Source organism: Anser brachyrhynchus (genome assembly GCF_964034855.1).
Source record: "Anser brachyrhynchus genome assembly, chromosome: 5".
Lineage (NCBI taxonomy): Eukaryota > Metazoa > Chordata > Aves > Anseriformes > Anatidae > Anser > Anser brachyrhynchus.
The window spans coordinates 14,002,008-14,024,615 of NC_137699.1; the positions used below are offsets into that span (position 1 = coordinate 14,002,008).

Below are 22,608 nucleotides of genomic sequence, written 5' to 3' on the forward strand. Positions count from 1 at the left end.
GGCACCAGCTTGCCACTAAGGGCGTGGGCAGCTACGCCAGACATGCAGAATTTTAACAAGTCACCCAGCCAGGCTTTCCAGACAGAGAAAGGCAAGGGCATCAACACATTTCTGCGTTGGCCTTTGTGTCGTTCTTTGGATGCTTGCAGTGCTCGGTGTTTACGTTAAATTAATACTGCTGGCTATATATTCTGTATGTTGAGGCTAAATAACCGGTAGTGTCATGGCTGCTGGCCACTTCTCCCCAACCCTTCTCCTAATTAACTTTTTCGTCTTCACTCCTCTCACGGGAGATGCTGACATTTTTTCCTGAGCAGACACTCTGCGCCACTCACTCGGTGCAAGATCAAATGCGCTCTCTTCTAGACCACTGCTCCCTTTCCCGTCTTTTACGTTCACTGAGGGTGGACACCAGTGTGGGCACTGACTTACGTTCCTTCAGTCTGGACTCTAACGTGATGAGCTGCACAACAGCACACATTTTTTTTTTTTTCAGCATTCGTCCCAATTCCTCTTTTGGAAAATATCCTTATTTGCTTCAGTAAAGCTCTAAGCTCAAGAGTGTGGTGGGCCCTGATTCAGTAGTGCTTTCTGCCTCCCACACCGATCTGGTGGAACTGTTCACGTGAGGGCAGATAATTCGAGGAGGAAAAATGGAAGAATCACATCCTTTAAAAACTAGATGTAATTTCTCCATGGCAGTTTCCCACTGCTTTCCCTTTTTTCCTCCAACCATGCACTCACTTTGAAAATGCATCATTTAAAACAATCAAATCCTCCAAAGATTTTTTTTTTCCCCCAAAAAACTCTCTTTTTCAGTAAGGCTTGTTCACAACCTGAAAATGTTCAGGTTTCCCAGGCGGCGGAACCTCGTCCACTCGGGCAGAAGCCCACGATAGCTCACGTTATTTAGCATGTTATTATCCCATAGCGCCTGCTTACAGCTCACTGAAAATAGGGGATGACGGAACATGTTTTCCTGGACACACCCCGACTTTATTCTTAGTAAACTGTTTGCTATATTTTCAGCCAAGAAACTCGGGTTACTCTGAGCCCTATTCCCTTTTAAAAAACTCCATGCCCAACCGGAGCAGCCGCTTCCAGCCGCGGGGAGAAGTGGACTATAACCCTTTCAGAGCCTCCTGCGGCCAGCAAAGCCGACGCCTGGGGAAGAGAGCTAGGCCACCTCCTGGGGTCAGGGCTGCTGCGATGGCACAGCAGGGAGTACTGGAGGGAGAGAGGGATTTGTCAAATTCAGAGGAGAAGCTTTGGGGATGGGGGACGCGGTGCCCAGACGTTAAGAGCAACAAAACCACGACGGCACTACACAAGCATGGGGGTCACGCTTCGCCTCTGCCTGGACTCAAGGCAATCGTCACTCCTCTCCTGAGGAGGTTCACGCTGCGTCCCGGTGACCAGCACGGGTGCCATCTGTACCGGAGATGAACGTCCTCGTCACCGTGCTGACAGCTCGGCCCGTGGCTACCTGCACGGGGACAGGAACACCGGCGGCAAGGAGCCACCTGAGCCGCGCCGGAGGCCGTACAGCGGCCGTGCAGGGCGCGCAGTGTGTACCAACCCCAGGGAGGGTCCCCGGGGAGCAGACCTACCTCACAAGTGAGACTCACGTCATGCTGCTACCGTGACGCACTTCTCCATATGCAAACACAATAATTAGTAAAAGCATCTTCTATTGTCCTTCCAAACCCGGCCTAACAATAGCATCAAATATGCTATAAAACAAGAGTGGCGTGTCGTATTTTTAAGTGGAAACTCTGAGTTTCACAGGGACAAGTTTTGTAACTCTCCTCTGCAAATTAGGAAACCTGACTATCTGGAATTAAAATAAAATACGAGAAAAAAATCCACTTGACATATACATACATACATATTTTGTGTGCACGTGTGCAAGCAGACGTGTGAAGCCAGCCCCGTGCCTCTGCTCTGTTCTGAACGATCTTGGGTCACTTACACGGAAAATCATCCGTATTTAAACGAGCTGCAAAATCCTCCCTCCGTTCCAAACAGCGCCCGTGGATCCTGTGTCAGGTCCAAGTGTATCTCTTTCCTGAGAATCGATTATATTTGCAACAGGACATTGAAGTGAAAGCGCGTAAGCCTCACTTCAGGCTTTCTCTAAGTTTCGCTGCTCCTCTCTGAAGTTTCGTCATCCTACACCCTCTATTTTCCCCCAGACTGCTTATCGTGTCTGCTGTAGCATAAATCTGCTGAAGTTTCCTACCACTTCTACTGCTAATTAGGCTTCATCAGGGTTTTCACTCTTACGCTCCCTACTGTAGATAAATGCAGTGGCAGCTAAGCATGCTGCAAGAACTGTTAACTGTATTACTAGTTATCAGAGCAGTTCCAGTGGTCATGCTAAACAGATTATAATAATAATGGAAATATTTTAGCAAAAGATTTGTGCGAACGCTGCCAGAGAGCTAACAAACCCTACTTACCACTCCCTAAGTCCCTCACAGAATATACATCAGAGGAAAAAAAAAAAAAAAAAGAGAGAACTACTAACTTTTTGTCATTTTGAGAAAGGGGAAAAAAAAAAAAAGAAGCAGCACCAAAATTAACCTGCCGTGCTGACCCTTGAGTGTACCTAGTAGTATAGAAAAAAAAATATTTGCTTTAATTCCTAGTAAAAGCCCCTTGAAAAGCATATTTAAAAACAACTACAAACTCTTGCTGAGAAGCTAGTAATTGAGAACTATGCAAACAACCACCGCCACAAAATTTGCCTGAAAATATAATAATAAATATAAAAGTGAATTTACGTGTGTCCCTTATTAGAGTGGTCTCTATAGCCAGAAGTGAGATGGCAGCATACCACAGTTAATGCAGACACGATATCCAAATGTATTTGTGGCAAAAGATTTAAAAGAGAAGGAATGAGAATTGATGTGCAGATGATCTGCAAAAGATCTGAATACTAATAAAAATTAGGGGGAGGGAGGGAAGAAGGAGGGGAGGGTAACAGTGTTAATCATTATTTCATGAGGCCCGTATTCACAAAGCAATTTTTTACAGATGGTTGGAGGTATTTCTCAGCCCTTAACTGACAGGAATACAGGAGGCTCAGAGGCCTTAAGCAGCAATTCTATTCATAGGCCCTTAGCCTTTATATAATTGTATTAAGTGCAGTAACAGACGTAAATTAACATGCACTGACCCCACGCTCCTAGCAATGTATGCCTTGACCTTTTAAAAAACCTCAAGAGTAGTACTAGTTTAATATTTGATACGTCCTCTTTGGGGGGAGATTAAATGCTGGTCTAGGAGGTGTTATGTGCTCGAGGATCTAGCAGGCCTTTTCCGTCTTTGGCTACGAGGATCTGCTTTTCCTTCCTGTCTTTAAACAAGCAGGGTTTGCCTGTTTGGGGGGTAAACTAGCTGAGGCCAGCAAAGCGCTGCTAAGCTTCGTGGCGCCTAAAGAAGTGTATGACCTACGCCACGTGGAGAGCGAGCCCCTAACCTCTGAAGCCATCTGCTCATAATGGCAGCTTTCGAAGGAAGACATTTTTGTTGTTTTGCTGCAGATTGTGCAGAGGAACTCGTGAGCAGATAATGGCCTTCTAGAAATGAGATGCCAGAGTGAAACAACAGAAATGGACTTCTTGCAGAAAGCTTTCCTACGTAGCTTAGTTACTCACATTATTAAATTTTAAATTCAAAATAATGTAAATGTAAACTAACTATATAAGAGCCTCTTATCTGCAAACCTTTAATTTTATAACAGGAGTATATTTCGTCTTTCTCTGAAACTGCCAGCTTTGGAAACGAGAGCAGGGGGACCGTCACCAAGGGTCCCTGAAAATGGCAGTCCGTGCCCTTGTTCTGCTGGGAGGCGGGCTCTCTACTTTTAAAGCACGTGCTGTTAATTAATTTGCCTCTCATCCTTCTACCTCGCGACTCCAGTGGCAGCTAGAAAACTGTAGTAGCTGTCTTGAAGATCATGGGTTTTAAAAAAAAAAAAAATCAACAACAGAAGTACAAGGCTAGAACTACCGGCACGGCAAAGGCTGGACGACACGTGTAACCGGGAGGTGGGAGAGAGCCGAGGGACGGAGGAGGAGAGGTGATGTGAAGGAGGCGATTCCGCCCGAGGCCTCCTAACTTCCCTCCTCCCCGCCTTCTCTCGACGGCAGGCGCTCCCGAGCTCGGCACCGGGGCGTTTTGGGGAAGCCCAAGCGCTGTCGTTTTTTGTTCTCCCTGGGGCTTCCCCGGCACAAAGCCGGGGGAAGGGGCCGGGAGCCCCGGGCAGCCACGGCCTAGCGCTGCGCCAGGCCGGGAGCCGCCGCCGGGGTCAAAGGGGAGCGCGGCGGCCTGGAGAGCGGCCCCGAGCCTCCCGGGGGGGAGCCCCGGTTCCCCGAGGGGACGCCGCTCGCCCCGAGGGGGACCCCGTTTCCCCCGGGGGGTGACCCCGCTGCGGCGCTGCTCTCACCTGGCCACGGCCCCGCTGCTCCCGCTGCTCCCGGGGATTCCTCGGCCTCGACGGCCCGGCCGCACCTGCGGGGAAAGGCGGAGAGGGAGCGGGTTAGCGGCCGCGCCCCGACACACCGCGCCCGCAGCGCCGGGGCAGCCCCCGGGGGGACCGCCGCCTGCCCGCCCCGCCCGGGTCTGAAGCTGGCGGGGGGCCCGGGGGGGACACCGTGCCCCGCCGGGTCCCTGCCACCGCGGGGGACACGCGAGGCGGCGGCACGACGGCTGCCCCGGGCCAGCAGCCGAGGGCAGGGCGGCCCGGTCCCGGCCCCGGCCCGGGGAACGCCGCCGGGCACGTCGGGGGAGGCGAGCCCGGCGCTGCCCGGCGCCGCCCGGCCCCGGCTGCGCCCCGTCGGGGCCAGGCGAGGGCCCGGCGGCAGGAGGAGGCCGCGGCGGCTCCCCCGCAGGGGCGGCCCCGAGGGGGGCGGCGGGGGAAAGCCCCCCCGGGCCGGAGGGGGCGGCAGCGAGGGCTGGGGGGGGTCGCCTCGTCGTGGGGACGGGTGCTGCGGAGCCCAGGAGAGAGGGGCGAGGGGAAAGCTCGCCGCTGCGGAGGGAAACCTTTGGGGTGAGAGCAGGGCGGGTGGGGGGCGAGGGGCCGGGGAAGGGGGAGCGGCGGGGGGGGGGGGGAGAGCCAGGCTCGGGGGAAGCCCCCGAGCAGAGAGGAGCAGCCGCCGCAGCAGCAGCAGCCCTCAGCATGGCAGCAACAGTTGGCTGGCAAGGTAAAGAGACGTGCGTCTGAACCGCCGTGCCTCGGGTTTCCACTCGCTCCCGAGCTGTCCCCCTCGCCCCCCCACATCACCCCTGGTCTCAGCCCTCGAGGGACGGGAGGCAGCAAGGAGAGAGGATGCGTTTTCAGCCTTAGCTTGGCTGAGCCCTCATACCACTTCGCCTTTTTTTTTTTTTCCAAGTTCCCCTCTAGTACCTTGTCTCTCCCTTTAAAATATGCTCACATGAATAAAACCCCTGTAAAGAGGTTTGCTGGCGACTGGAAAGGACAAACACTTTTTTTTTTCTAAATAGGAGAGGATAAATAATTATGAAAATGCAAGTCTACTTGAAAGATATTGTGACCCTTCCACCCCTGTTTTCATCCAGCCAGCTAGTGCTCGAGCTACGTGTCCTGAACAAGAAGGAAGGGAGGGAGGGGAGCGACGAGGTGCTTTTTCTTCGCCTTCTTTCCCCGTTTATCCCTTAGCCGGCCTTTTACTCTTTTCTAAAGTGCAGGCAGGTCTTCAAAATCTCTTTTATCTCTTGAGAAATATTAACTCCTAGCCCCGGCTGTGGTCCTCGCCCGATCTCTCCAATGCAGGCTTCCCTGAAATGCAAGATCAGCCCTTTCTCAGCCGGCTCTCCCTCCGTGCCGGCGACGGGGGAGCGGCGAGGAGAACCCCGCTACCTTCTGCCGGTTCCGACGTGAGCTCGCCCCCCCGCCCCCTGCTCACTTTACAGACGCTGGAACCACAGGCCCCTGTGCCGCGTCGAGCGGCCACTCTGCTCCCAACTTGCTGCTCGGATCTTGCCTCTTTCACGAGGCTGATCTGCACGGACAGATCCGCTTTTAATCGCTTGTTCTTTTGGGGGGTGGCCAGCGGGGGGGGGGGGGGGGGTCTTTTTGCTGTTTGTTTCTAGCCCACGGAATCCGGACCGGCAATTACTGCAAAGAGAGGGAAACTGCAGCTTCCCCAACTCCTGCCTGAGATGCTCTCAGTGCTGTGTGCATGCACAAGGCAGTTTCAGAACCAGAGAGCTGGTGCTGATGCTGCTCTGCTCGCTTGCAATCACCTCGTCCAAAAGCATCGCCTCGGCTGGGTTTTCCCCCGGATTCTGCCTTTTTTACCCTTTTCGGGGCCACTAGCTTTTAGGGAAAGAGTGATCGGAGAGATCGCCGGACTGCAAGTTGCTTAAAATCAGGTTGGAAGTGGGCAGGGGGGAGGGAGGCGCCTTTGGCAAACGCTTCCATGGTGCATCTCCTGCTAACTGGGGTCTCCCCCAAACCGCGGCGGATTCGTGCGCCTCCCCCTCCTCCTCCCTCCCTATTATTTATGGGGTGATCCCAGTAAATCCCACCCTCCCCACCTCGAAATAAGCCGAGGCTCCCGATTACAGGGCATTTAATGAATCGCTCCGAAGATTTTTTTTTTTTTTATGAATTAATCTCGATCAACTAGGACGCCCATATTTTTAAAATACAGATATGCTCTGGAAGGAGGGGAGGGGGAGAGAGGTGAGGGGCGGAGAACTTTTAGGAAGTTTTTTTTCTATTTTTATTTTTCCATTAATGAAATAAAAACAACCATACAGTTATCCGAATAAACGTGTGATCTGCTCCGTTAGGCAAAAGTCGATTAAAAAGTTAGGCTAGTAGGCTACGGTGAATATTTGGACGTCCGGGGGACCAAGCAGAGTAGGAAAGGGGGAAAGGGTGTTTATTTCTCTCTCTGCATATATATATATATATATATATACACACACACATATATACACTCACAGCATGGAGGGTTTGGGGGGGGAGGGGGGGCTGGATGGGGGAGAGGGAGAGGTGCCAGGAATTAATAATAGAAGCCCACAGAGTCTAGATAAGTCCAAGGCTCGGCGATCGCAGCTGCTGCTCCTTCGGCGAATGCGCCCTCCGCGAATGCTTTTTGGGGTAAGGGCTTCCCGGGTAGGTAGTTATGTACAGCAAGCCCAGACCGCAAAAAGATTCGCGAAGGACAAAGTCTCCCGCGGCTTCCTACATCCATCCGGCCGGCTGCCGCCACCACATCCACGGGACCCACGGGCGATCGGCTCCGCCATCCCCGCCACGCCGGGTCCCCACCCCCCATCCCCACCGGGTCCCGCTCCCCGAGCCCGGACCCCGCCGCGGCGAGGCGGCGGCGGCAGGAGGAGGAGGAGGAGGAGGAGGAGGAAGAGGAGGTCCCGTCGCCCCCCGGCGGGGCCGGGGCCGGGGCCGCGGGAGCGTGGCGAATCGCGGCGTGTCCGCGGCCCCGCTCCGCGCGGAGGCTCCGGCGCTGGGCACGGGCGCTGCGTAAAGAGAAAACTCTCCCCCCTGAGCGCTAAATAAATAGAGAGCAGGCGGGCAGCTCATTGGTGCGGGCTAAAATCGTCACCCACCAATCAGGCGGCGCCTCACATTGCCTATTTCTGCTTTTTTTTTTTTTTTTTTTGCCTTTTTTTTTTTTTTTTTCTTTCCCCGAAAGGGGGAGAGGCGGGCGGGAGGAGGGATGGGAGGGGGAGAGGGAGAAAGGGGGGGGGGGGGGGAATAATAATAATAAAAAAAAGAAACATTTCCATGCCTAATTATTCACCGAATCCGCGACAAGAGCACGTCCGACAGCCGACAGCCAGCCCCGACCTCTCCGAGCCCCCCCGACCCCCGAGCCCCCGGCCCCGCTCCGGGAGCCGCAGCCGCCGGGGCGCCGAGCTCGGCACGGGCGGCCCCGCCGTCGGGGGGCCCCGGCTGCGGAGCCGCCTCTCGCCCCGGCGGGGGCGCCCCGGGCCGCCCGCCACCTCCCGGCGGGCAGCCGGGGACACGGGGGACCCGCGGCGGCCACCGGGCACACGCGTGATGCTGTCACCCCCCCCCGTCCCCCCGTCCCCACCCGCGCCCCGGTCGGCCCCGAGGGGCGACCCTCCGGGGGGCAGCGGGGGACGCGGGACCGCCGCCTCCCCGCCTTGTCCTTAGCTCCATCACACCGGCCGAGGTCGCGAGCGACCCAGGCACCGCCACCGGCAGGGCCGGCCGCCTCCTAAAAGTTTCCGGGACCTGGCACCGAAACTCCGGAGCTCTCCCCCCGACAGCCCGCCGGTGCCCGCAGGCGGCGGCAGAAAGGCGCACCCGCCGCGTCCCGGGGGGCTCACGCAGGGCTCGGGAGGGGAAGGGACCCCGCGGGGGACGGGTCGGGACGGGGACGGGGAGGGGGGGCTCGCACCTCGGCCGCAACTCGCGAAGTTGGGAGTTCGCCGCCGCATCCCGCCGCCGCCGCGCTCCGCTCGGCTCCGCTCCGCTCGGTGGGAGACGGGGAAGGGGGAGACGAGGAGGAGGAGGAGGAGGAGGAGGAGGGAGCCCACGCGAGGCAGCGCTGCCCGCACCCGCACCCGCACCGCCGCGGCTCCCGTGGCTCGCCCGGACCCCCCCCGGGCTCGGGCACGGAGCCCGAGCCCCCGGTGCCGTCCCGGTGCCGTCCCGGTGCCGAGCGGCGGCGGAGCGCGGCCGGGGCAGAGCAGGCGGCACAAGTTGCAAAAGCCCCGGCACTTACCTGCCCGTGCGTCCCTGGCCGCTCCGGCGGTCCCGCGGGGTGCGAGCATCGCCGAGGGTGGTTTGTGTTTTTTGTTTTGTTTTGTTTTCTTTTCTTTTTTTAAAAAAAAAGCCCCAAAGCAAAGCGTCCCTTCCTCCAGGTATGTATATAAGTTACTGTACTGTGTGGGAGGGTCACGATCTCACTAGGTGCAGAAGATTCCCCAAGATTAACCCCTCCTCTCCCTTCCCCTTCTGCAACTTGTTGAGGATTTTATCCACACACGCGCGCACGCACGCACACACACACGGACAGGGAGCGGGCACACCGCCGCGCACACACACACACACACACACGGACGGGAGAGCAAAGAGGAAAGCGAGCTGCGAGGGGTCCGGCTGCCCCCCGACGCCGTGCGATTGGATGGTCTTTTCACGGAGAGGGGACGTCTCAAGGCGAAGTCACGATTTCTCCTCAGTTTGGAACCATCTGTGACTGGAGCCATGACGCAGCCAGAGCACATTACTCACTTTTACAGTCACGACTTGGAAATCCGTGCAGTTTCCAACCAAAATTACACCGCCACCATTGAATTATTTAATAGGATCCAGTTAAGGGTAATCTTATGCATTGTGCCGAGAGAGGCAGCGATCTAGGAGGGGAGGGCTGGGAAGGCGAGGGAGGGGGCGAGGAAGGAGGGCATTTCTTGTTTCTAATGACTGTTTTCCAGAGATCTATTAGGAGCGGCGAGGATTGGCTCCACGTGTTGGAAGCGGCTCGCTCCTTCCAAACAAACAAACAAACAAACAAACTAGGGGCCGGGGCCGCTTGTAAATACGACCACGCAAGCTCGGGGAAGGGACGGTCGTGCATTAGGGGCATCCGTGGGTGGAGTGCCGTGTTGTGCATTCAGCCGCTTGGGTGTGATTAATTGCGAGAAACGGTGTCTTTTGTGCGCCCAGATTAGAGCCGCCGCATGCCAGCTCGGCCAGGACGCGCTCTGCCCCCCGCTAAGCGTGCCGAGCCGTGCCGAGCCGAGCCGTGCCGCCGCTCATGTCTGCACCGTGCCATTGTCTGCAGGATCCGCGAGCGGTGCCGGGCTTTGTGTGGTAGGTGCACCATTTTCTACGCTTCCTTCTACCGCAGGGCGAGGGCTAACCGTGCGCGGCGGCGAGCCGCTTCCTCGGCTAGCGGCTGCCCGCCGGATTTCCCTCCCCGGCCAGGGCTGGGGCTGCGCTGCCGGGCTGCGGGGAGCTGCGTGCGGGGCCGGCCCGGGGCTCCCAAACGGCGCCCGGCAGCGGCGGGGCTCGGCGGCGCCGAGGTAACCCTACAGGGTCCCCCCCGCCTCGTTGGGGGGGGGGATGCGAGCAAGGACGCGGAGGACAGGCGCTGGCAAGCCCACCGCGCACACACACACACACACACACACACACACACACACACGGCCCCTAAAGAAGGTGCGAGCGCTCCGAGGCGGGGGGGGGGGGGAACAAACGAGGTGGGAGGAGAAGGGGTGAGTCCAAACAAAGCAACCTATAGCCTCCTATTCTGCCGAGCACCATCATCAGGTACGGGCTCTTTCAAACGCACGGGCGGGAAGGGCGGGCGGGCGGCGGCGGCGCAGGAGGGGAAACCTCGGCGGCGGCGGCGGCGGAGCCCCCGGGGCCCCCCCGACGGCCCCGGCCCCCGACCCCCGACGGCGGCGGCTCCGGGTTCGGCACCGGGTTCAGCACCGGGGCGCGGACAGCGCCCGGCGGCGGCCCCGCGGGCAGCGCCCGGCCCCGCGCCCCCCCCGGCAGAGCGAAGCGGGGGGGGGGGGGGGGGACGGGAGGGAGAGGGGCTCTCTAGCGCCGACGGAGAGAGAGGGAGAGCTGCAGCTCGCTATTGATTCAGAGATTTACCGGCAGGGTGATTCCCCCTTTCTGCAAGAATTCCCTGTCTCCGGGCTCCGTGCATGCACCAAATTCACGGTGGAGACGAGCACGCAGCCCTCTCGCTTTAGAGGAGAAGTGGGGAGGAAGGAAAACAAATGAATCCAAGCATGCACTAGAGAAAGACGAGACTCACAGCCACTCTCTGCACCATGCACAGGAAAGATCACTACTTACCCGAACGGGAACTCCTCGGCTAGGGGAGGGAGGGAGGGGGAGTGGGTGGGGGGGGGGGGGGGCGAGGAAGGGGACGGGGGGAATCCAACAATTAATTTCCAGACAGGAGTTGGAAAAAAATACTGCGGTGATGTCCAGGTTTTCTTCCACCCGCGCTCGCTTTTTATACAAGTGCAACCCTCTGTCTATTTCTGGAACGCGATCAAAACCCTGATGCTATTTTTAGCAGGTACTGGGGAAAAAAATCCACACACAAAGGCATTTCGCTGGAACGCTACGTCCAAAACATTAAATGTGCATTAAGTCTGCCCCCCTGCACACAATCACCCCCAACCACGAATCCCCCTACCCCAGCTTCTTTCTGCACCACCATCCCCAGTTGCTTTAGGTGCATCATTGCAGAGAATTAGAAAAAAAAAAAAAACACAACACAAACCAAAAGCCCAAACTGACCGCCTTCCATGCTGTCCTACTGCACAAACCCCTAATCCACAGTTGTGTTGAGTCTGCCTCTGCTTCTCTGCCTGTTGCCTTGCAAGCATTACTGTGTCTGTCTTCTTGCACTGTCTTTATAAAGTGGGCTTTGGAAAAAACACAACAACCACCATGCACCAGTTTGCCAGCATGCACAAATGTGGATTTCAGGCAGGGATGCTTGCTTTGCCGAGAGACACTGAGATGGTTTCATATAGTGAATTGCACCCTGCACAAAGAAGGTTGTTTTTTCTTTTTTTTTTTTTTTAATTCTCTCCTCCCCGCCCCGTGCCTTTCCCCCCTTAAAAAAAATCCTTTGTTTGGAGAATAAAGGATCTATAAATATATATACGAAAAAAGGGTGTGTGTGTGTGTTTGCGTTCTAGTAATTCACTACGAGGGGGGACTGGGGAAAAAATAGAATCATTAGGGCTTGCAGGCTGCAAGGAGCCAGCCTGAGACTCCTTTGCAAGGCTGCGTCAGTTATCAGCTATTGACGTCACGTTCAGATTCTCCTCTTCAGAGGCTCTAGTTCATCATAAAAGATGTCTGTGCTTGGAGCTTTGTGCTTGCAGAAAGGCACTTCAATTCGAGGAAAAGAGTTAATTAGCAAGCCCCATATTTTGTGTCGTGCAGCTTTCTGTACAGTTGCACAAAAATCCTGGGGGGTGTGCATATGTGTGTTTGTAAGGGAGGGAGAGAAAAATAAAAATATGCGCTGGGGATGGGGAGGTATTTCTCAAAAACCACACACATCCCATGCAGAAGCACAGACAGAGAAATCTGCATAGCCAGACCTTGCAAGAAAATCTGACCCCCCCCCCCCCAGCCCCCCCTTGCCCCCCCCCCCCCCCCCCCCCCAGACCCTCCTGGTGTTTAGCAATTTTAGCAAAAAGCAATTTGGATAAAAATCTCAGATTTTGAATATTTGCAAGGCAGACAGCATGGGGGGAGCTGAATATATTTTAGCATCCCCCCCCCCAAAAAAAAATAAAATCTGAAAAATAGCAGCTGCAGCAGCAGCAGCTAGTCCCCCCTACCACCTTACACTTGTATTTGGCTACTGTAGCAAAAGACAGATATTGATAAAACCAGGATTAATTCTGTATATTTGTCAGGCAAACAGCCCCGTCTCCTAGAATGACGCAAATAACAGATTCTATGGCTCTGGCTTTCTATATTCTGCACCCACGCACTCTGCTTGGTCTCCCACGGAATCAGCTACAGAGAGCAATGATCCAGATTATACAGAGAGAGGGGTGGGGGAATGGGAGAGAATAACAAATGAAATTGCAATTAAAAATTATAATGCTGCTATAGCCTGTACGCAAATAGCTAACCCTGAGCCTGAGCAGGGGCACACACAGACACACGCTCGCACCCACCAGCCCCCTGCCCCAGCACCGGGCATCAGCAGCATTTAGACAAAGAGAATTGTCTTGCTGACAAACGCAGGGGTTGTCTGGCAAAGAGAGGTATTTCCTTTATGCACCACACCTTTCCCAGCTCCCATTAAGCAAAACGCATCTCCGAAACGACCTCGCTTGCCACCGAGTGTGTGCAGAGGGGACAATTAACACATGCAGCCGGGGAGGGGAGGGGGGCCGCCAGGAGCCCTTCCCCGGTCCCGGAGGAGCTAATGAGGACCTTTAAGAGCAGGTCGTCTTCCCCGTCTCCCAGACAAAGGGACGCAGCTACTTCTTAAAATGCCTAAAAAAAGGCAAGCGCAAAGGGCTGTTGCTATTTTTAAACGCATCTCTCATTTGTTGGAAAATGGCACTAAAAGCATCAAACAAGCTCCCCGCCCCCGGGGACCGAGTCAGACACAGAAGCGAGTCCCGAGGGGCAGCCGAGGTCTGGGGGGACGTCCCTTCCCCAGGTGAGGATCGAGAGCCCCCCGCCACGCTCTTCCACCACCAGCCCACTTCACACCTTGCACGAAGGGAGAAGCAAAATGCCGGGGCGATCAAGAAGCCAGCACGTTATTTACCGTCTAACCCGCACACGCGCACTCCTCAATTTATTAACTCGCTTAATTATTACCAACTTCTTTCGCAGACAATGAATTTCCTAATGCCAATGAACGGCAATCAATGAGGTAACGCTATTTCTCCCTCTCGCCCGCATTTAGCCAGGCAGTGCCAACGCCAGCGACGGAGCCGCAGCCGGGCAGGGAACCGCGCACCGAGAGGAGGCCACCCCGCCGCCGTGCCAGGCTCAGGGGGACCACCAGGCCCTCAGCGACTGCACGCGCTCTGTTTGGAGCAATCCCATGCACCCGTCTCCACACACACCAGCCACCAACTTCCCTAGACCGGGAGAGATGTTACACTTCAGACCTGGAGGAAAATCCCGCCTGGAATCGTGTTTTCACCACGCGGCCTCCTCAGCAGTAGTGGCGCAGAAGCTAGAGAGACGCGGAGCACTGCCCAGCGGGGAAAGCCCTTAGGCCAAGGACAGCCCTTAGCGCCTCAAGACCCCAGACAAACAGCCAGCTGTGGAACATACCTTCTCTGAGGAGCTGCAATGAAGTTCTTCCTGGACAAATAAAAATGTTAGGCTGCACAGGGCACGTGCACCTAAGCTATCTTTTGGCACTCAGACCCCAGAGTTTTGAGACAGTCCATGGCCTACTGCGGAGGGAGGGCACAGGCCTCTTCTCTCTGCCCTCCCTCACATAGACACATAGCTTTGCATTTCTACGTAGTGGTCACCTCTGTGCACATGAGCAGAGGAAAGCTGTCCAGCTTTAGCTCTTCTCCATTGCAAAGAAAAGGTGCCACCACAGCCACCCAAAAGGGATGATCCCGGTGGCAGGTCTGGTGCGGACACGCTAGCAAGCTATGCGCTCCTGGACCTCAGGCCCTCTCCCATGGGCAGATGCCTGGGATTCCCCCCTGCTTCCCACCTCCTGATCAGCCCCTCACAGTGGTTTGTTTATTTGTTTTTCCCCCGAAACTCTCCAATCTTAGTGAAAGAAGTAGCTAATCTTTCCACCATAAGGTTTGAAATGTCTTTCTGGAAGCTGTAGAACCATCTTTCAGCCTCAATTTCACAAACACGCCCTGCCTCTTCCTTTGCTCTCCTCTGCTTCTCCACCCAAATGTGCCATCTCCATCTCTGCAGGACTGTCTCCTGTCTTGCCTGTCTGCTGCTTAAGGCAAGGTGGAAGCAACGTCCAGTGCCCAGGGAATCTCTGGCTTCAAAAAAATACATAAGTGGAAGCCATCCAAACTGGAAAGAATGTTTGGCAGGCAAGTGTGTACCAAACAGCAGTTCCCACTTCTCCTGATCATTAGAAGCACTAAAAGGAAAATTTATCTTCTATCTTGATATTTTAGTTATCAGCAATCTCCTTGTTTCCAAACAATTAAGCTTTCCTACCAATGAAGTCTTAATGAAAGCAAAGGCTCCTGTACTGAAAAGTCCTCGCTGAAAGGTCCTCATTCAGCGTACTCCACTGAAAAGTAATACCACAGATACTAGACAAAGCAGTGGGGTGCCCACCAGCTGCAGGTATGGTGCCTTACACCTAGAGCTGCTGGAAGTGCTAAAGGGGGCAGCTCTGTGTATTGGACTGTCCTCACCCCCTGGAAAGTTCCCTTCCATACTCTGCCCTAACAGACAATGGCACACATGGAGCTACTACTGTTACTATTAGCAGTAAAATATTAGCTGGCACAAAACTGGTGCTCAAAAAAGCTATGATCTGTCGATTACAAAGTAGTTTCATTTGCAAGTAAAAGGTATTTTTGAGGTATTTGTCACTTGTTTGGTTTTTGTTTGGTTTTGATCCACCAAGTTCAAGGCCCCATCTCTCATTCTGGACTGGAAGGTGGCTTTCGCATTCTGTCTTCAAGACAAGGATCAGCCAAGATCAGCACTGCAAAATGAGTGGAAAGTAGCCTAAATATGTCTTGCTACAGCAAGAATGTTACTTCCTCAGAGCTTTGGAGTTCTGATGACCTATGAGCCAGGGATTGATTCATTAATGTAATTGTTACAAAATATTCTCCTAACCCACACTTATTCCCACAAACTGTTGGAATTCATTCTTGGGCTCCACTCAGGCAACCGAATGACACTTGATATTTTCCAAAGGCAAAGAGAGCAGAAGAAGACCAGAGACGAAGAGTGAAGTGCCACAGAGATACACCAGAAGCTCACAAAACCCCTCAGCCTTCTGAACATAATTCACCTTGCATCAGGGCAGTCAGTAACTTATGCTAGTTAACCCTTGGTTACAGGAAAATATAGCACCCAGAGGAAAGAGTAATCACACTGAAATTAAAATAAATTAGAGTGACATCTCTTCCACAACCTACTGCCTATTATAGGTAGCAAGGTCTAAGCTAGTGATAGGACCTGAAGAAGAGCGATTGCTATCTGAAGGGGATTAGGATCTAGATATTCCTCTTCTGATCTAAATATTCCTATTCTAATCACAAATTTGCTGCAATGCATATTGATCTAAATTTTCTCATTGAAAGCCTTTTTCCTTTAATATTTTTGAGGTTCTCCTCAAATTTCATGTGAAGAGCCCATCACTTTATGCTTGGTTTATCCACCTATAAAACAAAGATAAGATGATACCTACTTACCTAACCAGGATGTTCTTGAAGATATCTATAGCATTGAGATAATCAATAAGTCATCAGTAAGAAGACAGCAATATTACAAATAATCAGAGATCAGAACATACAAGGAAGCACACAGGAGGAAAACAGTGCTTTTCCTCCAACATCGTAAAGAGAAGCTGTTCAGTATTTTAGTAAAGAAAATCTCACCTGTGTCAGAAGATCAAGGACTTATTAAGACTTGTGACTTCAAGGTATGGGATTTGTTTTGGAGAACCCAGATGCATAGACCAGGAAACCAACAAAACAGGCAACTCGCATGTTGATGTCATCTCACACAGATTGTGTTAATAATCACCTTGATCAGTTTTTGACTGAAATGCCAGTATAGCTGGGTTGCTCTGTTATCTTTAGCTTTTCTGTTTACATTGTAGAGAAATATAATGGCTATGACATGTAAAGGGATAGAAACTGGATCTTCTTCCAATGGCAGCAAAATCAGACCCTAGAGACATGTTTCTGTGTAGCGGGGATGAAAAAGAAGAAAACCATTAGCATAATGAAGCTGGTGGAAAAAGAGTACAAAGGTCTCAATATTGAGGATGATATCAAAAGGAAATCATATCACTTTTTAATAAAAGTTGAACCTATGGAAGAAATACAGTGAATAGACATCATACTTCAGATACATGGAACATAACTTTTGAGGATTCCTGCCACAAATTTGATGAGCCTTTATACTAAGATTTGATTTTCATTAGCCTTTGAAATGGAACTTTTCATGAATAAGACCCATGACCTTTAACACAATGTGCACACGTATCTGGCAACCACCTTAAAGACAGAGTTATAAACAAGAACACAAGGATAAGACAACAGTTTGTGGTGCATTATACAGGATCTTGTACTGGTAAAAAAAAAAAAAGAGAGAAAAGGCAGTAATGAAGAAATGCCAAAAACCTGTGTCAATCTTTAATTCAAAACTAGCCAGTATCATAGCCAGTGGGAGAGAGTGGGATATGGAGTGGGGTGATATTAAAGTAATTTAGGAAGAATTTATTTACTGAGATAATAGAACATGAAGCCAGGGGATCCAGTCAAATAAAAAAAAAATCAAGTTCTCCCAAGGAAGAAGACATTTGGGTGGAAAAAAGAAAATACATTCATTCAGCTGCATTTCATAGATGATGAGGTGAAAGACAAGGTGAGATGCCTAGGGTTATGGAGGCACGGCCTTGTGAGCTCTTATTCTGACCTTTGATGCTCCTGTAACAAGACACACTGCTCTTTCCTACCTTGTTGCCTCCGATTTGTTCTTCCTCATAATGCATTTCAGTCTGGCTATCAAAAATTACAACATAAAATTGCTACTCAGCTAGAAACTCCAGTGGATATTCTAACCACGACAGGTTGGTGATTTTGTCAGTCACTTCTCTACTTACCTTTCTGGCATTCCTACCTAGCTAGAGCCCAAACTTCTAGAAATCCCCATTCAGCAAGGCAGAAACATCTGGCAAAATGGATTCCAAAACCATCAGGGAAAATTAAAACATGAATGGAGCATAAGATCTAGATCACATATGACTTCTTGTCTGAACATCTATTTTTATCACCAGTTAACATTTATACATCACATGCTAATAGCAAGTTCAGCCCTATAAATGGCACTAAGATCCAAGCTGTTTCTGCTTGGATCCAAGCTGTCTCTGCTATGCACAGTTTACAAATTAAGCCACTGGTTCCCTGACTGTCACTGGCAAACCATCAGCGTGTACAGAACTTTTGGAAGTCCCAGAAGGACCAGCTGGCCAAACAGCAATGGCTTTTATTTTCCCAGTTGCTGAATCTTCTCTATACAAACTTAAAACACTTCACTTCCTTTCACTTGGCCATATAAATGACCACTGCCATTGATACATAGTGTTATTTGACCATGAATTGGAAGGAGGTAATTAACATGACTGAGCACGGGAGTGGAAGCATCTGCAAGTTTTTTCTGTTAAGAAATGGTTCGCCTCCCCTAGGGAAAGTTGTGACAGCTACTGGACTGACAGCTATCATGGAGAAGACAGGAGATGCCATGAAATGAACTGGAAGAAAGACACTTCAATACTCTGAAGAGTACAGTCCTTTAAGACAGTCTTCAGAAACACTATTGCATTGCATATACCTGATCACACCAGCCAACAGATGGCCAAACATGCAGAGGAATCATAACGGTCTCCTCCATTTTGTCCTGTCATCAGTGGAAACACCAAAGCAGGGGATGGGTAGCAGCTGTAGCTACACTTACATTTCCTTAATATCAGGAGATGTGTATTAATACTTAAACCCACTCATCATGTGAACTGGATGGGGAAGTGAGTATCATACATAACTTATTGAGTATTAGTGGAATATCTGGAGATCCATGGATGAACGACAGAGAAGTGCAGGCTGTTATGGTATTGCTATAAATGCCTGCTGCAGAGCCAGCTGATGAAACACATACTTCTGCAAATCCCTCACAAATCATAATTTTGGTGCTGCTTTTGCAGTAATTACAATTATTGTAGGACTATATGAACAGAGATACAAAATCTGAATTATATTCCATATAATGATTTTCTGGGTAGTCCAAGGTTTGCATATAAAAGCTATCCTGAATTGTTGTTCAAGACTGACAGTGAGTACTTAGCTAAAATTAGTAACGTGTTAATTAATTTATTTTTTTTTTAACTTTAATATTGTATCAGTCAATTGCTCCTTACGTTAGCAACACATGTCACCAGTTAAACTTTCAAATCTGAGCCTTATTATTATATACTGGCAATCACAGATTAAGCTCATTCTGTTGGATGCCGTGCAAACACAGAATGAAAAAAATAACCACATGGGAGGTTCTAGCTGGGAGTCAACACCTGAAAACAGTGGTTTGGGCATTAAAATAAACTTATCCTTATTCAGGGGGAGAAAAACAAGGAAAAATAATGATAGATTATGCCGTTTTTATCTAATCACCCTCAGTGTAGTGGGTACTGTACTAAATAACAAACAAGACACAGTACCTACCCCATGAGGTTACAATCCAAATGGAAGAGCACAAAGACAGACTTCCATGAAGAACAAAGGAAAATGTCTTGTGTCCCAGCATGATTTTGTATTTAAAGGATACATAACTACTGTTTCATTTTGGAAGGGTTGTGGATACATTGAATAGGGTATTTGTAGAAAGGCATTCCAGCTTTGCAGATCATTTTGATAAGATCAGAGACAGATACAAGTTGTTAGGAAGGAAATCTTGGACAGAATAAAATGGAGTGGCAAGTCATGAGCTGCAAGAGCAAGATGCACGGCCTCACGGTTGATCTCATTGTGGAATTCATTGGGAAGCCAGTGCCTAAGTTTGAAAAGTGGAAGAAACTGAAGCTTCTATACAACAAGAATTTGCAAGAATGATTTACAATAACACAAATATGTGGGGTGAGACAATCTTGATTGTGATCCTGCTGTTTTGGGGGGAATAAACATCATGGAGTATTGAAAATACTCCATGGACTACGTGGATGAGTGGAGCTACTCATCTTTGGCTTGATACTAGTTTTTCAAATGAGAAAGCAGAGCTGAACAAACCTGGCAGTGAGACAACACATGGGTGTCAATGAAACTTAAAGCATCTTTCACAGAGGTCTGCAATGAAACTGGGCGTGGGAACTTTGTTCTTTCATTTATCCAGTCGTAAAGTGCAATATTTAGCAAAATTGAAGCCGGATTGAAGGCTTCACAATTTCATGACTGAAGTCATGAAATACCATGAGATAGCTGATGAAAGACCAAAATTCAGTTCTCCTTCACCAGTACTCACTTTTTGTCCAGTCCCTCCACTACATACATAGTTGCATAGAAGAGTGGGTTTTCCTTCATACTCCTACAGAGTATGTAAGGTAGGGTAAGATTGGCTCTCTGAAGTTTCTTTTTTTTTTTTCTAATAAGAAATTGCAAGTTTAACTGTTCATTTATTATGAAGAAGGTTGTATCTAGATCTCTAGTACTGTGCAACTATTACTTAGACAATCCAGAGATAATCTATGGGAAGAAATGCAGGATTTTCATCTAAAAGGCTGTCCATCTGAAGCTTAATATATTGCATGGTGCCATACAGTGCCACCATCTTGAACAAAAAATTCATTTTAGAATTAGTTTATGTGACATCCTTGAGATAAGTGGCATCACAGGACATGGCTGGACATGAGAAAATCAGAGCAGCAGGAGAACGTGCAAAGCAGGAGGAACCTTAATCAGGAATTAGACCTGTGCGGTGCCAGGAGTTGGACTTGATGATCCTTATGGGTCCCTTTCAACTTGGGATATTCTATGATTCTATGAATATCCTTCAACACAAGCATCTGAACCTAGATAAACACTTTCAGGGAAAGATCCTTTGGTATTGTAGTCCTGTTCATTGCTGGACCATGAGGACAAGGAAGTAGAGACAAAGGAGAGGGCAGAAAAAGGAGTAGTAGTTAGCTCTTTGAACACAGAGAATCCTTCTACACCTGACATGAAAAGACATCGCATCTGCAATACCACAGGAAGGTAGCTGAGCTGTGTGCAAGCTGGAGAATTCCCTCTGTTGCACAAGCTATGCAAATATAATTGTAGGCTAGAAAGTGCAGTGACTCATAGGTGAAGTGGATGTGAGAATATCTGGGTTAAAGAGAGTCTGTACTGAGAAGACCATGTGTAGGACCTTAGAAGTTCCCAGAGAAAGGGAAGGGAAAAGAGTTAATGAAAACTCATTAGAAAGAGTCATCCTGCCACAGAATTTTCTTTGAAGCAGCACATGAGGAGCTCCTGAAGGTGTTTAAACCTGGTGGCACTTCAAAACGCTCAGATATCAAGATCAACCAAAGATTTGGGAGTGGCATCGAGGGGCAGAGAAAAGGAAATAGATCAAGCACGAACCTCAGAAAATGAGGGCTGGAAATAATACATATATATATTTTTGGCAGGACGCAGTGTAGACATTGAACCAGGAATCAGAGGACTAATATATATTATGAGGGTGCAGGCTGGACCCAAAACGTCACTCCTGTGTGCTGGACTCCAGCTGTTGTAAAGCTCTGCAGAGAAAGAAGAGAGCGGCCCTGCCTCATGGTGTCTCGCCTCCTGCAGTTCTCACTCATCAGATGACCCCGATGACGTACGCATCAATATTCACAGCGATAAACCACAGGCTTGCCACCTTTTCTCAGCTGGACATGCAAAAGACAGACTAGGGGTGAACAGATGGCAGCAGAGGTGATTCAAGGCCATACTAACTTAAGATCTCCATATTTCTGCAGGGGAGGTGGACTCAGGGTGGGAGAGTTGGATATGAAGGCTTTGCAGGCCCCGGCCCATTCCTGACCCTCCTGCACTTCGTGACAGTGGGAGGAAACGGAGCAGGGGCAAGCTAGAAGGGAAAATGCTGCCTCCAAACCACCTCCCTGTTGACTTTGTGTCATCTGCCACGTACCCATGGCTTTGGCTTCCAGAGCCACCTCGCAGCTCTGAGGTGTTAGGACCTCTGAGGCCAGGATGCTCCACGCAGAAGGAGCGATCCCGTGTCCTGGCTGCGGGGTCAGGGCCACAGCTCCACGGAGCACCTCAGCTTCTGCAGAAGAAGAGGCACATGCAAGGTGTGGCGAGCTAATCGCAGCCCTGTGCCGGTCATCGCAAGGCACCGGTCATTATTCTTTTTGTCAAGCACAAGTTGAGCAGGGTTCTGCCATGGGAAAAGGCTTCCCGTCAGTCCTCACGGCCACTCGGTAAGCCTTCCCCTCAGACAGTGAAGACCATCCAACTTTTCCAGATTAAGAAACCCGCTTGAAATTAGCAATAAATCAAACCTGCTCTTCACAGGCGAGACATCTGTTGATAACCACGTCGAGTGCAGCAGCATTAAAGAAAACCAGGACATGCACCACAGATGGCTGCAGCCAAGGTGGAGGCTCAGGCTCAGTGGATGCTGAACACGAGTTTCTCCCGAGCTACCAGGCTCTGCAGTTTGCAAGCCCCCGAGAACTAACCAAGCAGCTTGCATCCCGGGTTGCACATTGCAGAGCAGCAAAGTTTGGAACATGCAATTCGCTTTAGTTTCTCTATAGATCAGCTATCAGAAATTACTATGTATAAAGATTTCCCTCTACAGGTGGTTAGAGCTTGTAACAGCCTCTCACTTTCTTGCATCACTTTAATTAGTATTTTGTCTCATCATTTACTTTGTTATCATTTTGCCTGCACCCCTACACTACCGGCTTGCAGAATATTCCCAATGGTAGCAAATTCTCTATGCAAGAAATGTCAACTCCCTTCCATCCCCCATAAGCTTTAACGCTGCTGACTTGGACTCTTTTTGCAATTAAAATTCCATTTGCAAGCTTGTTACCCGAGTGAGTCAACCCCTTCGTTCGCCCCCCCACCCCAAAATGTGACAAAGTGAAAGTTGCAGCCTCTGCAAAAAGTGGGGCGGGGGGTCTTAAATACACATCTCCCTGCCTGCAGTTTGGGCTCGCAAACTAGCATGCTCTCCTGCAGGAACATCAAATACACAGGACACACGACACGACAGGCTAGAGAACTCTTTGCAAGGAGAGGGAATGCAATGTTGTCCAGTCTTTCAAAAGGCAGGCAGCAGAACAAATCAGAGAAGTCTACTTTCTTGTAAAAGCATCTAACAGCTGAAATCAGGAAACTTTG

The 22,608-nt window shown here is 50.8% G+C and overlaps 1 protein-coding gene across 2 annotated transcripts in view; it reads right to left on the reverse strand.

Moving 5' to 3' along the window:
* Nucleotides 1-22,608, reverse strand: part of LOC308196092 (uncharacterized protein) — a 98,314-nt gene that overhangs the window by 53,791 nt on the left and 21,915 nt on the right. The window contains exons 1-2 of one of the 2 annotated variants that reach the window (XR_013952063.1): nt 8,751-10,394; nt 4,454-4,518 (exon numbers count right to left, since the gene is read on the reverse strand). Coding sequence is in view for 1 of the 2 variants with exons in the window: in XM_080594617.1 (XP_080450743.1) it covers nt 4,454-4,518; nt 8,751-8,799 (114 nt within the window). In the remaining variant the exon portion in view is untranslated. Of the gene's footprint in view, nt 1-4,453; nt 4,519-8,750 lie in introns of those variants that run through there. The other variant, XM_080594617.1, reaches the window with a different exon arrangement.